Raw genomic sequence first — 16,722 nt, forward strand, 5'->3', positions numbered from 1 at the left:
CCCCCAAAAGTACCCAAAAGCAACTTTCAGGGACGACCTACCCCAAAACACATACCTTCCCTTGTTGCTAAACTCCTTGTGCTACCTTGTTCTTATGTAAGACTTTTTATCTTCTGGCATTTTTTTTTCCTCATATGATTTTCTGACATACATGTGCAGGACATGTCTAGCTGTTCCCACCACCACCAGATTGCATCTCTGTTCTGGATAACAAGCGACTAGAAGAGTGCCCACGTTGTTCTCAATGGGCTTTCTGCTTCACATGTTTCTATTCCCCTATCCTAATATCACATCTCCCCTCTGCCATTAACGGTACTTCAATATATCACAGTATTTTTCCCCCCAGTGAGGCTGTTGTATCCCCTGTCTCCTGTTTTAATCCTGAAGAGAACCAGCAGTGCTTTAGATTGCTCAGGGAAATCACCACAGTGCCATGTGCTTTTCCCTCTGACACAGTCTACAAAACATATCCATTTTCTCTGCCATCCGAGGTTCACATCAAATTCTTCATTTCTGTGGTTTGAATGACTGCAAATATGTCTCCTGGGTTCTTGCCCATTGAACTAAAAATTAAGGTCCCATCCTCATGGCGTCTTCCCAGGCAGGTCTCATCCCTTATGACATGAATCCACAGAAAAACCTTTCAAAATCCTCCCACTGCTTTTCCTCACCATTCCCAAGTTGTTTGACTTTCCTTATCTTCTCTCTTCCTTCTGCCCTCTTTATAATGGAAGATGGAATAGATAAACACTTTTTTCTTTACTCTTTTCCTCAGAATTTTTTTCTCTCCCTTCTACTCCTTTCTCTGGGTTTTCCCACTGCCTCGCCTCCCCAAGCGCAACTCATCAGCTTTTTGTCTCCATCTTCTTTTTTCCCAAGGTTTCTATTTGCTATGGACAGATCCACCACCAGATGAAGCCAGAGTGGAGCAGCTGAGTTGGCCCCTCTGACCGCCCTAACCTTGCTTTTAAGTAGCTTTTCTCCCCTCGCCAGTTTCTCTGTGACTCGCCTGTACCACGCTCTTTTTAACACCTTCCTTCGGTTCTCTCCCAGATTTCATGCTCGCCCCGGATCACATGTAGGTCTTATGTAATGCTCACAGAAAGATACAGCCAGTGCTACTTATGTAATTTCACAGTAAGGTTAGAATTTGCTTAGAGCGCCCCCTTGAGCTGGTTAGTGGCACAGCTTGGGTCTGCTCAGCATTCACCATCTCCTCTTTTACCCCTTTGAGGAAGAGAAGGAAAACCTTCCTGCACCAATAATGTTTCCGAATTGTGAGTCTCTGCCATCCCTTCCAGATTTCCTCTTAGTCACCAACATCCCGGAACTAAAAAGGGAAAAGTATTCTTTAGATAAAACAGTACCCTGGTTACTGAACTCTCTCTCTCTCTCTCGAGATCCTACTCCCCATAGTATCGTCTCAGGTTAGTTAGGACGCACAAGTAAACGTAACTACAAGTGACAGAGGTCAGGATACAACGTCTTTGCACTTTTTTGAGTATGATTAGTAAAAATTTATCAACAGGAGCCTATGTAAAAATCATTCAAATGCATAGCTCTGCCACGGGAGAGACTGCTTCTCGGGTTGTAAAGTGCCAAACACCGCCTTTCAAGGATTACCTGCCATTGTTTTGTTTTGTTTTGTTTATGAATGTTCCAAGATCAGTGACCCATCTTCCAGATAAAAGGAAGCATTGTAAACAAATATGAAGTGCACTGATCAAATTTCCATTTTTATTTAGAAATGCAATGCCCATATTTCATAATTACTTGGTGTCTACATTTCACCGAAGAAGATTAAAGTAGTTATTTGAATTCTCAAAACCAGTGTTAAGAGCCCATTTTACCCCAGAGCCTAAACATCCCATTCAGACAAGAATGGAATATTTAAAATTGGCCTGACCCAAAAAATCAAGGACCTGTAGTTAACATAGGGAGAACATTAAAGAAACAAGGCAACTTGATGAAGGTTGGTCTTTGGATACCTTCCCAACTCTTTTCCATTATTTCTCTTCTTCACATGTCCTCACACAATCGGTCATTTACCTGGATTCCCACTTATATCCTCTACTACTTAAAACAACATCTCAAGTTATAGTCTTAACCACAATTGTTCCCATTTGTGCCCATCTCCCACTCACTTAGATAAGTCTTCCATAACCCAATAAACTGTCAAAATTTAATACCATGATGGATTGTTATATCATCCACTAGGGGGCAAAACAGCATTTCATATTTTAAAGGGCTCCTAGAGCTCTAAAGCTTGAGCAAAAGGGAATGAATGGAGGTATTTCAGGCACCACAGCACACGACAGCATGAAGAATCTTTTGACAAAAACATTTCTGGGACTCCCTTTCCATTTCTCATTCTGTTCACACTCCCTTACCCTCCACACAAAATTCACATATGAAATTAACCACAACAGATTTCTTCTACCTTCTCTCCATAGTGGTTCTTCCTAAAACCTGTTTCTGTAATAGCATTTACCATTTTATGTTGAACTTTTGTCTTATGCCTATTCTCCCTAGCACAGAATAAAACTTGTTCTTGCCCTTAAAAATCTTATCAGCCTTTTTCTCCCAGTACCTTGGTCCATGACTGACATTTTGATGATACAAAATAAGAGTTTGGTAAACTGAATCAAGTATAAGACTAAGCGTTGCTCATTTTCTGCAAACCACAGAAAGTGGAATAGATTACTAATCCTACTTCTAAATGGATGTTGACCAACAGTGAGTAGTCTGTGACAGAGTGGAGCCTTCGGCAAACATGTATTCATTCTTTGCCTCAATAAATATGTACTAACCATCTTCTATGTGCCAAGCACTATGCATATCAATGAAAGGACACTATGCAAAGAGGATTAAATTCATGGGAGTGAGATACAATGCAAAAATACATGTTTATAATTATTGTACATGATTATAATGTATGATTATTATAATCAGTATTTCAAAGCAAGAGCTTGGGAGCCTACTGAAGAATATAGAAGAAGGGGCTTATTTAGTCTGGTGAATCAAATGAAGGCATCTCTAAATGAATTTTGCAGTGAGATCTGAAAGAGGAGTAAAAGTTAACTAAGCCAAAGGGAATGTAACAAGAGAACAGAGTGTGTCAAGCAAAAGGAATAGTTTATGTGATGGTTTTGAGAATATTCTAACTGATGATAAAGATGTGGGTCTTTTTCCTGAGAGAAACAGGATACCTACCTGAAGGTTTTGAGATCTGTTATTTACAAGGTGATTCTCCTCACTCTACTTCAGGAATAAATTTAAGACGACCAGTGAAGAGTACTGGAATAATCTAGATGACCAATTATTATATTAGAGTGATGAATATTCTAATATTAGGAGATTTATTGGGTAGGGATGAAAACGATTGAACCCACCTGAGAGATTTCTAATAGATAAAATCTGAACTCTAAAGAAATCAATGGTAATGCCCAATTTTCTGGACTGAGCAACTAGTTGGAGGCTGGTGCCAATTACTGAAATTGTGAGGGAGAAAGATTTGTGAGAAAGATCATGAATTCTGTTTTTGGCTTTTGAGTCAAAGATGTGTGTGAAGTATTCTCATGTGGAAATGGCAAGTCTGCAATTGGATATACGAGTCTGGAGATCAGACAAAATCTCTCCCGTGAGGATACAAACTTGGCACTTGGCAATCACTTCTACATTATTACTAAAGCCATAGACTGTGGTAATACATGCATATTCGTTTTACTGCACGTCACTCTACCGAGCTTTTTACAAATAGAAGTTTTGTGAAGTCTACCAATGCCATTTTTCCATACTTCTGTCACATTTTGTTAATTCTTGCATTATTTCAAACTTTTTCACTATATTTGTTATGGTGACCTGTGATCAGTGATTACAGCTTGCAGAGAACTCAGGTGATGGTCAGCATTTTTAGCAATAAAGGATTTAATTAAGTTATAAAAAAGAATTTAATTAAGGTATGTACATTTTTAGGCAGGTTATTTCACTCTGAATCAACTATAAACTTTTGTATGCACTGGGAAACCAAAATATTCATTTGATTGACTTTATTTGTGATATCTGCTTTATTGTGGCAGTCTGGAACTCAACTTGCAAGATCTCCAGGGCATGCCCCTATTAGTTTATGAAGAAAAGAAATGGGCTAGAACTGAAGCTTGAGAAAGGCCAAATATGAGTGGCCAGAGAGGCAGATAAACCAATCAATAAGGCACTGTGTTACAGAATCCAAGGTTGAGAGGGATGTAAACAAATCTGTGAAGACTTCAGGTTGCAAAAATGTTTATGGCTAACTAAGATGAAGATCATTCGAACCCTTGCAGAAGCCATTTCACTAAAATGGAGAGCAAAATCAGTGGAAAATGAATAAATAGGGAAAGTGATGGTCACCAATTCATTCAAGAAGTTTGGCTCTGAAAAGGAGCAAACTTTTCTAAGTGCCTAGAAAAGAGGGCAGTTAAAATAGGATTTTTGTTAAAATGTAGTCTATGAGTGTTCGCTATTATATGTGCCAGGTACTGCTGTAACTACTTTGCCTTGTATTTTACGATGTTTATTTTGCCCATTGATTTTTTTTTCATGCTGTATTGTGTCCCAGCATCTGGAACTGTGCCTGGCATCCAAGAGCTATCCAATAAATATCTGTTGCATGAACTAGTAAATGCCCACCTCACAGTTCACTGCTCTGCAGTGTACTTTGCTGTTACTTGTTTTTAACAGGCATTTTGATTTTCTACTTTCTTCACTCTTATTTTGAGGTCAGAATATCTATGTTTCCATTATTTCTAATAGTACTACATGTGTATTTCTTAGTCACAATAAATCTAATAAGAGGAAATTTTAAAGATATAAATCATAAATCAGATATCCATCTTTGATTACACAAAGTGTACATTTAGAGAAGCGTAAATGGGTTTAAGCGGTTACAGGATTTTGTAGTGCATCCTTGCGTCTAGAACATTTTTGCCTTTTTCTTCGCATGGTTCACACCGACTCTTCCTGTTGACCTTCCTATCTCAGCTCAGGCATTGGCTTTCCTAGATTGACATTTACCTATCATCAACACCTCCCCCCCATATATACTAGCTCTGATTGAAAGGGGAGAGCTAGATTTGTTTTAAAGCTCTATTTGCAAGTGAAGCACATTAGTTTTACAAACAATATGCATTTGGCATGGCCGAAGAAATTATGATTATTAGGGATAAAAATCTCCAATTAAAGTCCTCCCCTCCTTAGTTGTTACTAGGCCCTAGAAGGTTTCAAGCTTCTCCTCTCTGCTCCCATAGCATTGGTGTCATCAGTATGGTGCAGCTGAACTGTATTATTATTCTCCATCTCAATCAGTCACTCCAGTGACAGAAGGTCACTACATTTGAAACTTTGTAAAGTCCTCTTACTCATCTAAATATCCATGGAGCCTAGGCTAAAAGAGTCTATGGTACAGCCTATTTTTTAAATAAGAAATGAAGGAGTAATTGAATGAATATAGAGTTAATAGGTTAGATAGTATCTTCATAAAGTAAGTATTCAAAGACCTAACACACTGTCTCGTTCACCTGAACAATTCGCTGTGTATTTGTACACTAGGCCAGATTCAGTCTTTTTAGCCTGGATACATCTGTAGCAACATTTCATACTGTGACCATCTGGACCATTAGATATAAATGCTGATTTGGCAGATATTGCAGTGGTATGAGTATAATTGTGGAAATAAAATGAATTTGAAAGCTACCACCACCCATAGGATATATTTAAAGCAACTCTTATTAAGATGAAAAACTTGACATTATCCCTTTTATAACTGGAGAATGTCCTAGTATTTTTATACATGAAGAATATGCAAATAATCTGAATTTTCATTTTGAGAATTTTAAGCTTCTATTTTTTATTTGTCACCTTTAAATAGAATCCCAACCTCAGAGAAAAACCCTCAACTCAGAAGCTACCACCAATTTGACACACGGAAAAATCTTAAGATTAACATAAATAGAATATGTCCTTGTAAAATGTCACAGCATTAAGTCAATTCAGGTACCTTTTTAAAACTCATTCTTAAGTACAGCATTTCCAACAAGCTTGTGAACTTAGCTCCATTTGCAAAGGTCACTAAAATGAACCCTTCTTTTTACACATAAAATGATGGATGGTGCTACAGAAGCCATCAAATAAATATTCATTTTAAATCAAGCTTTTTATTTATCCCTTGGAGATGACCTCTGTTCTAATATCTATATGTAATGCTTTTCAAAAAGGAAAGGCATTGCTGCAGTTGTCTATTAAATCATTAATTTGTGTCTATTCAGTGGCTGCTTTAAAAAAAAATAACAGAATTGTCAAGCTGCTCAGAACAAAGGTTCTTTCCGATTGTCAGCTCCATATTCTAAAAGAGCAGGTTAATTTCTCTGAATCTCACAGCTGGAACTTTCTCACACTAACTGGCAGTATCCACCTAGTGATCAAGGCAATTGACTAAAATAAATTATACATAAAGCTGAAATTCCTAATAGTAATAAGGCCCCTTCGTGAGATAATCACACCAGCAAAAGCATTCATCTGTCAGCTGCAACTCTATAGGGTTTCAAAATTATCTTATAAAAACTACATTTCCAGAAATGTTTTCATTTCTAGTTTTCTGAAAGGCCTAACGTGGTAATGTCTATAGCAGTAGGCACAAGAAAGGAGCTCCAAATATAGTCATTAGTTGACTCATTGATTAAACTGGATATACTGTTGATAAAGCACTAGTGTCCACGCTGTTTACAGAGCACAAAGGTTGGTGAGGCTGTCATTTCAAAACAATCAACAATTATTTATACTGCCTACTAAGGTAGATCATGAGGGCTTATGAAGTACAATCCCTGTCCTTGTGGAGTTTAAGACAAGGGAAACTCACATATGAAATGGGGGGGGGGGGAGGAATCCTCTCTAGGCACTATGCTGCTGGCTATTAAGTCATTGCTAGCAGAAATCTATACAGGTTAGAATAGTAAGGAGGTACTTTGTTAAAGATATAAACTTGGAATTGGCTTGAAGGTCAGGGTAATTTTATTAGGCAAACAGCCCTAAAGACATTGCAGATGGGTTTCCTGACTGCTAAGAACGTGGTGGTGAAAAGTAATATAACTTATAGAAATGTAGTCATTGCTTTGGTGAACTGCCCCCCCCACACACACACACCAATCTTGCACCATCTTTACCGACAAGTTATTTACTTCACTGGCTGCCCAGAGTGTTGATGGCTGATGGCTTATAACTGGGTTCCTTCTTCTCAGTATCCCCCTCAGCACAAGAAACCTCCTGGTCCAAGATGTGGGGACAGGCCAGATTAAATGACTGGTGGATTCAGGAGCATAAACATTTCACCCCTTTTAAGAATCCATAATGTATCTGAAGTGCTGTCTCAGCTCCAGAGCTCCCTATAGGATTGGCTGAGGCCTTTCATAGGACTGCATCACAGCCCAACCTTTCCACCTGTGCAATTGTTTCTTGCCCTCACCCGCATGTGTTGACCCAAAGGACACACCACAATAAACCTCCTGCTTGCAAATCTCTGAGTCTACTTCCTTGGATAACTTGACCTATAGCAATAGAGGATAACATGGGGACTAGTCCAACTGTATTTGATGGAAGAGACTCTACAATTATTCATATAAGAGGCATACATATATGGACCTTGACTCTGTGCCAGCCACTATTCTAGGGCTCAGAACATAGGCATGAGAAAAACACTTCTCTTGTAAACTATTCTAGTGGGGAAAACCTAAACAAACATAATGGAACTTTAAAGAATATATGGTAGGGCGAAAAAGAAGCAGGGCAAGGGGACAGGTAGTGTGTTTGTTTAGGACCAGATGGGACATTATATAGCATGGCCATATAAAAATTCTAAAGAAGTGACACATGAGCAGAAAGCTGAATAAACTAACAGAACAACGCTGATAGTATCTAGGGGAAGAATACTGTAGATAGAAGGCACAGCAAGGCCAAAGGCCCTTAGGTAGAAGTGTGCCTGGCATGGTTGAGAAGAGAGAGATCAGGAGCATCAGACCAAATGGGCCTTCTTGTCTAAGGAATATGGAGGATTCTTGGTGAAATGGGAAGACATCAAAGGGCTAAGTAGGGACAATCTCATGATCAGATATCCATTTTAAAAGGATCCCTTTGCCTCCTAGGTGAGAAAGAGTCTAGAAAGGGCCAAGAGTGGAAGTAGAGAGGCTATCAGGAGGCTTTATAGAGGTGTAGGCCAGGAATGAGAATGTGGGCCCAAGATTATAAATCGTAACAATTTGCCTGGGACTGAGGTTCTCAGGGTATACAGGAGTTTTAAGGCTAAAACAAATAGAGTCTTTTGCACATCAAGTCTTTGGTCTCCCTACCTATACTAGAGTGGAGATCTTTAAGTAGGAAGAGGAGGTCAGATTCAAAATATATTCTGAAGGTTGAGCAAAATAGTGAAGTAGAAGTAAAGGTTTGGACAGTTAGGACAAAGACAAAGTACAGTTTCTTTAAAGTCAGGAAAATGGGTTTGGACCATTTTTCCAAAGATTAGTCTGGAATTGTTACACAGTCTATGCAGGCCTTTAGAGAGACTATGACTAATAAGATCTTTCATCAGGCAGTTGGAGAAAAGAGATGACTGAAGTGTTAGAACTTGATCTCAAACAGAGTAGAGGTAGAAGTGACGGAGGTGGTGATAGTGATGGTGACAATGACAAATACCACAATAGAGATGGAGGTCATATTGGAGGTAGAGGTGATCAGGGTAGAGGTTGTGTTGATCATGATGGGGAAAAATTAAGTAAAATTTTAAAATCCAATTTGAGGAGCACCTGGGTGGCTCACTCAGTTAATCATCCAACTCTTGGTTTCAGCTCAGGTCGTGATCTCACAGTTCGTGGGTTTGAGCCCCATGTTGGGCTCTATGCCGGGCTCTATGCTGACAGTGGGGAGCCTGCTTGGGATTCTCTCTCTCCCTCTTTCTGCCCCTCCCCTGCTCACTATCCCTCTCTCTAAGTAAATATTTTTTAAATCCAATTTGAGAGGCATTGGCAAAGAAAGAAATTTCAAGACTTATGCCCTGAAAGAATAAAGGAAAACAGAGAAGGAACATTGGTCACTGGAAACCAATTGCTTAGAAACCCTTACAGAAAGGAGTATTTTAAAGTGAGAGTGAAGTATCTAAGTGGGTGGTCAGTTGGGGCATTAGTTTGTCATTCCAGATGGCGGTCTGACAGTAAAGAAAACTCCTTATTTTGAGTCAAAGGAACTTGGTTCAGTTCCACACTGAGATGCCTATGTAACCGTATGTAACCTCTGGATCTCAAACTCTTTATATATAAAAGGGGCATGACAGTACCTACTGTTATAGAGAAAAGGCACAGAACTGTCAGGGACAAGCAAGCACCTGAGATGTAGATTTGAGAATCATCTTTCTATCGAAGTTTTCCAAGAACCACTTTTATTTCTCATCATCAGAACCCCACTAAAGAAAATGTTCTTCAATGTAGAAAATCTTGGTTTCCCAAACTTTAAAGTGATACCTAATGAGGCTTACTGTTAAAGGAGGCTATTGCTGGGGCGCCTAGGTGGCTTAGTCAGTTGAGCATCTGACTCTTGGTTTCAGCTCAGGTCACAGTCTCCTGGTGCATGCGTTTGAGCCCTGCATCAGGCTCTGTGCTGACAGTACAGACCTTGCTTGGGATTCTCTCCCTAACCCCCCTCACCCTACCCTGTTTGCTTTCTCTCTTCTCAAAATAAATAAATCTTAAAAAAAAATTTTTTTAAGGACTATATTGCTACCTAACCATCTTGCTTGCAAACTGACATGTGAAAACTATGAAGAGACATTGACATGAAACTGTCAGACAACTATCAGATGATTCCAGTTCTTCTGTGTGACAAGAAATAGAGTAAAACCTTCATAGGCTAAAACAAGACTCTAGGAACAGAAATGCATCTCCATCTAATCACTGAAGTTCAGGGAAAGGTTTTATGGAAGAAAAGAAAATACTTGTTTTCCCAGAAGTCATACTGTATGAATCAAAGATTCTAAAGTAACAGCACATGCTTACGATGTAAGCCTCAGACCGAAGCCTGGTTTCAGCCACGGCCAAATAGAACACGCCTTCAGGAGAGGTCAGCTCCATGCAGGGCTCTGGCAGCTGTGTCCCTAGGGGAGTGGCTTCCAAGCCTTTCTAGGGTGTGTATCCTGGCTCTTCTTGCTTCACATGAACTTGGGATTCCCATGTCATCCACAACATATGAAAAACACATTGCAATCATATTTGGATATGTCTTAAATCAAGGGTCAAACCAGCATGTAACAGAGGTTGCCCCAATCCTCAAATTTTGTTTTTGAGAATTATTAAAGCTACCTTTTAAAATGTTTATTTTTTTAGGGAGGAGGGAGGGAGGGAGGGAGGGAGGGAGGGAGGGAGGGAGGGGGGGGAGAGAGAGAGAGAGAGAGAGAGAGAACGTGAACATGAGCAGATGAGGAGTGAAAGAGAGGGAGAGAGAGAATCCCAGGGAGGCTCTACCCTGTCAGGGCAGAGCCTGACACAGAGCTCAAACCCATGAATCACAAGATCATGACCTGAGCTGAAACCAAGAGCTGGACACTTAATCAACTGAGTCACCCAGGTGCCTCTAAAGCGGCTTTTTAAAGAATTAGAAAAGCATATACTTATACTCAGATAGTTATAACTCAAAAAATGTAACTAATAAGATAAAGGCTCATATGAATTGGATACCTTCACCTTTTTTGAGAAAATGAGTTTCTATCTGCTTAATCCCATAAAGGACACAAACTCCCAAATAATGACTAGCTTTCAAGTAGCTTTTGGATTCAGAAGTAATAAGATTTTCAAACACTGAAAAGTAATTTCAGTTGATTCATAATTTAAAAATACATGTTTAATTTGGCATACCAGTTATAATTCTTATAGCATATGAAATTTCATACATTCATATTCCTAAATTAAGGAGTTAAATGTAAATCCATAGTTGGTGTCAAAATAAGCATTTTCTCATATTTCCCTTTCTCCCAAAACATCCATTTTTATTCACCCCCCCCCCCCCAGCATTCATTCTAAAATCACTCGTAGCCACCTATTTCTCCTACCGGAGGCATGGGAGGTACAAAGCCTATAACCGTGCCCTTCCGAAACTAGATATTATGCACAATCTCAAAAATTCCCTGTGTTTCACAAGATTGGATAATAAAAAGGTGTTTGAAGAAAGATACATTGTGATGCTTCCTTAAAACAACCGAGATGCTATGGGTTGTGTCTTTAGACTGTGGTCTATGAAGAGGCGTTGTTTAAGAGAGAAGAGTCATATCTAAAATACCTAACTAGAGCGGTTAGAGTAACCCGGTTCTGCAAGACAGGGAGGGAGAGAAGGAGGGTACTGTGGCAAAAAGTCAGAATCCTGCAAAAAGAATCCTCCTTCTAGTGAGTATTTTTGAATAGCAATTTCATTCATTTATACTTCTCTTATAAGGTTCAGGTGAATTTTTCCACACCTTGTATTAATTTCTAGGATATGGATTCCCATTCGGTATTTTCAGACTACAAAATGGAATTTATTCTACTAGATTCTCTTCATGTGTGAATTAATTCCTAGAGAGTAAGCAGGTACCTTGGGTGAATTTAGCACATTACAAGTAGCTATTATCTACATTAGTGGAAGGGAGATATGACCTAGGTAATTCAAAACAGGGATATTATCTAAAATTTCCATTTATTTGCTTTTTGGGGGATGCATGGAAAGTGATACTTTCAGATGAGGACCAGTCTTCAAGGAGTTTAGAGACATGTGGGAAAATTAAGACATGGGCACCATGAACAGAGTCCTTAGTGACATAAGAGATGTATGGATAAGATGCTATGAGGACTCAAGGAATCAAAGAATTGGGATTATAAACACATACTATGTTTCAAATAAAGCATTACATAAGCAGAAAATCTCTGTCTCTGCCTCTCTCTCCCTGTATGGCTCAGGTCATGACCTCACAGTTTGCGGTATTGAGCCCCATGTGGGATTCTGTGCTGACAGTGCACAGCCTGCTTGTGATTCTCTCTTTCTCCCTGTAGCTCCCCTGCTCAGGCTCACTTTATCTCTCTCAAAATAAACTTAAAAAAAAAAAAAAAAGGCAGCTTAGATCCTCCAGCCTCCCACCCACTCTCATGCTTATATATGTGAGTGCAAAAATTCTACTCTTGTTGAACAATATCATGGTTCTTAGTTATCCTAAAAAGATACTTAAGGTATGAGAATCCATAGGAGTTCTTTCTGAGAAAAAGTCAAAGTTCTATATACCATCATTTTATTTTTCTCTCCTGACACCCTTTTTTTTCTTTTATAGTTTATTGTCAAGGTGGTTTCCATATACCACCCAGTGCTCATCCCCACAAGTGCCCTCCTCCATGCCCATCACCCCCCTTCTTCTCCCCCCCACCCCCATCAGCCCTCAGTTTGTTCTCAGTATTCAAGAGTCTCTCATGGTTTGCCTCCCTCCCTCTCCTTAACTATTTTCCCCCTTCCCCTCCCCCATGGTCCCCTGTTAAGTTTCTCCTGTTCCACAGAGGAGTGAAGGACATATGAGTGTTCCACATATGTCCTTCTCTGCCTGACTTATTTCACTCAGCATAACACCCTCGAGTCCCATCCACGTTGCTACACATGGCCAGATTTCATTCTTTCTCATTGCCATGTAGCATTCCATTGTATATACCATCATTTTAAATTCTGAATCAAGTGTTCAGAAATGCCAGATTCCAGGATTGGTGAATGTTCCTTGGGCTTACAATAGGAAAGCAGTGAAATAACGCAAGGGGCTAGGAGATGCTCTGTATGACTGTGTATTTTATTCTTCCAACGTACTTCTTAGATTTGTACAAATAAAGGGAGGATAAGGGGGGAAAGCTGGATCACACTTGAAATGAGTGAAACTGAATGGGCAAAAACTTCCACTTGTTGCCTTTCCGTTCCTAGGAATTCTAAATTTCTCAACAATTCAACCCAGGGGGCTCCTGGGCTGGTGCACTTGGTAAAGCATGTGACTCTTGATCTCAGGATTGTTGAGTGCAAGCCCCATGTTGGGTAGAGAGGTTACTTTAAAATAAATAAAAATGCTAAATTAAAAAAATTATTGAAAAAAAATCAGCCTAACGGGAATACGAGTTCTCTTCCGAGAAATCTAAATGTAAAGTAGTAGACATAATCCTATTTGAAAGGTAAAAAGACAAAGATTTAGGCAGGTTCATTCTGCTAAGGGAGTGTTAAGCTCTTTTCAAAGCTATTTAATAAAGTTATTAAATTTTGCCAAAAGCATTATGGTGCTATTCAGAGTGGAGTTTCTAAAAATGTCATCTTGGTCTCATTTCCAGAACTGCTGAATTATGGATATATTTTGATGAATGATAAAGTATAGATGAGCTATTTAAAACTGAAATGAGTTACAATCACTCTTCAGATCTTAGTCAATGAAAGACCACTGGGTAAACACCAATGAACCTGAGCATTTTCAAATTCTGATTGTCCTAATCCTCCTCCTGAGGAATTTGCAATGTCTGTGTACAAATTATATTCACCTTCATTCACAACGTCACTTATCTTATTGGTTTTCACAGCAAGAGAAACTGGGTGATATCTGCTTCTCCCTCCGCTATGTACCTACTGCTGGCAAACTGACTGTGGTCATTCTGGAGGCAAAGAACCTGAAGAAGATGGATGTGGGTGGCTTATCTGGTAAGGCTGTTTTGTTTACTCGTTTGTTTGTTTTTAATGCTGTGGATGCCAGATGCATACATACTGTGGCTCCTCTGTCCTTACTGATCACCGTTTCCTTCCCACGGAGGCTGGAAGTGGTCTCAGAATTTATCCCAACACAGTGCTCTAGAAGCCACTCTCACTTTACTGCAATTGGTATAAAAGATGAAATCTATTTTCCTATTTCATGGCCAGAGTATCAATCATCAATTTTACAGCACTGAATGCTCCCCTCCCCCTTCCCCCCCCCCTTTTTTTTGGCTTCTCTTGTAAAAGCAATGTCTATGACCATTTATTGTGGGTTTTTTTTTTTTTAACCAAAATTTACCTGTAACATGAAAATAGTCTCTTAACTAAGACTTATTTATGAGAGGGTCACCTGGGTGGCTCAGTTAATTAAGTGGCCAGTTTCTGCTCAGGTCGTGATCTCATGGTCTGCACATCTGAGCCCTGCATCAGTCTCTGTGCTGATGGCTCAGAGCCTGAAGCCTGCTTTGGATTCTGTGTCTCCCTGTTTCTCTGTCCCCCCCCCACCCCCTCCCCGCTCATGCTCACTCACTCTCTCTTTCAAAAATAAACAGAAGTTTTTTAAAAGACTTATTTATGAGGTATTTGATAGCCTAACATAGGTTTTGGTGATACTGTTTTATTAAAGATGCATTATTTCAAACATAAGTAAACAATAAAACCTACTTGAGGGTGAATTCCCCATGGTAATGCATTTACTTCTACAGTTTATGTTGGGGATGGAGGGAGACTTTTGGATTTTAAATTTTCTGTTCTGTGTAACTATATTTTTAACTTTATAGTCAATTATTAAGGTATGAGAAATTTTCTTTATATGCCATAAGGTCATCATCGATGGACTATAGTTGTCATTGTTTGTGACTGGAATAAGAACCAACATTACTGGCTATTCTGTGCTTTCTCTAATGAAAATATTGCAAACTTCAAAAGGTCATCACAGTGCAGCGTGGTCATTTTATATTCTAAAGCACAACAGCTCAGAAATGCTAAAGCCGAGTTTCCACTTACTGAACTATAAACTTGTCAACCAAATTCTCCTGGTATTTAAGTTTATTTCTCTTTATAAATAAGCTCCCTGGGGAAGCTACACTAATTCTGATCACACATACCCCACTTAAAAACTTACTTTCATTGCTTAAATAACAGAGCAAATTTAAAGCAGTGAGCAATTTCCTCTAAAAATATTTTTTAAAATTAAAAAAATCTCAGGTGCCTAAGACGCAAAATATATGCATATGTCTATACACACATACCTTTTTTGGCTCTGTCCACGGATATGTCCTAGAAACAAAGACTGACCCAGTGGTAATGAGCCTCCTTGTCACCAAATACGGCTTGAGAATATTAAGTAGTATTAGTTCTTCAATACTAAAAGAACCTGGTATTTATTAAAGAAATGGTAGTTCCAGGTACGGCACAGGAAATATACAAGCCTAGAGTATCTCTTCTAACCAGAAAGCAAGGATGCTCTGAAAGAGTACAGGGCTCATGTCAAAAGACTTGGAAGCCACCCTGAAGACACTTCCACTGGCCAAAGAGGTGGTCATTTGGGCACCAGTAATCTAGTAAATGTAAGGTTTTCCAACCTAAACCAAAAGAGCATTTAATGTATAGAGAAGTGTTTAGCTTTAAGAGCTGTTCACTCCCAGGTAACTACTTAGTGTCCTGAGACCTTTGACCTTTCTTTCCTTTGGTTCAATGCCCAAATCCCATTCTGAGTGGCTTCTTTGTAGCCTCCCTCATGTGCTCCTGTTCCAACTCCTGTGCACACCATCTCCTCATCACCTGTATCCCATACTCCCTCAATCTCCCTTCCAATCCACCGCATTCCCTTTAACATACTTCCAAAAGCAGTTTAACCATGAAGCCAATAAAAGTTCAGTGTCCCTCATTTGTTCCGTCTTCTTCCAAGGTCCTAAAAAGGAGTTCCCATGATCCCTGATATTTCAGCCACAATTTGTCAGTCACAGTCTGGGTCTCCGACTTCTCTGCCGTCATCCATCTCTTTTTGTCTAGCAGCATCTGAGAGGCTATAGGCATTTCTGAGATTTAGTTAAGAACGGAATCTGGGTCTGGCAGAATATATTTATATCGTTTCTAATCACTTCCGTGTGTGATTAGGTTATTGGTGGCTAACTGGGGGAAGGAAGTGCTGCTGGGAGGACTCCTACCACCCCCTGCACCAGCTCAGCATTGTAACACAAAAGGGGAGAGGCCAGAGTTCATACCTAATTTAGCATTTGTCATTTTCTACATATCTTATGTTCTTTTGTTTTTCGAATGTGGCCAGCTAATTGAATCAAAGTGGGCTGTTTTGTCAGGATCTAAAATTATAGTAGCTTCAGGACCCACACACCCTGGGTCTACCCATATATTTGAATTACCTGGAACTATTTTGTCTAACTATTAAATATTAAATAAGGATATTTCAAAACTCCAGATATCAAGGGCTCCATCTGCCTGTGAAATGAAGTCAATCACTCAGATCTACATAACAGAGATCCTTCCAGACTGTGTCCCATCGTATTTCTATAATTTAACCAAATTGACCAATATACAGTTTTTCAAACAGACCATGTAATTTGCTGCTTCCACTCTTTGCTTAAATCATTTCATTTACCTGGAATTCTTCCTTCCAATAATGCCTAGCTAAATGCTATCCATTCCTCAGGCCAAGCTTAAGTCTTATTTTCTGCATCTGTTGAACAAATACATGGTATTTCCCTTTGTGTTAGGCATTGTTCTTAAACTAGATTTACATCAGTGGACAACCAGCCAAAGGACCCTGCCCTGGTACAGCTTACATTTTAATGTGGGAAGAAAGGAAGCCAATATAAGCATGTAGTATGCCAATAGGTGCTAAGTGCTATGGAAAAGGAAAGCAGGGAAATAAGAAATAACGAGGAGTGGTTGTAAATGGGGTGG

At 39.4% G+C, this 16,722-nt stretch overlaps 1 protein-coding gene across 1 annotated transcript in view; it reads left to right on the top strand.

The window, feature by feature from the left end:
- Positions 1-16,722, top strand: part of SYT1 (synaptotagmin 1) — a 554,785-nt gene that overhangs the window by 439,307 nt on the left and 98,756 nt on the right. The window contains exon 9 of the mRNA XM_039235556.1: positions 13,632-13,749. Within this exon, the coding sequence (XP_039091487.1) occupies positions 13,632-13,749 (118 nt within the window). The remainder of the gene's footprint in view (positions 1-13,631; positions 13,750-16,722) is intronic.

Source organism: Hyaena hyaena, unplaced genomic scaffold (genome assembly GCF_003009895.1).
Source record: "Hyaena hyaena isolate Hyena2069 unplaced genomic scaffold, ASM300989v1 scaffold_99, whole genome shotgun sequence".
Taxonomy (NCBI): Eukaryota; Metazoa; Chordata; class Mammalia; order Carnivora; family Hyaenidae; genus Hyaena; species Hyaena hyaena.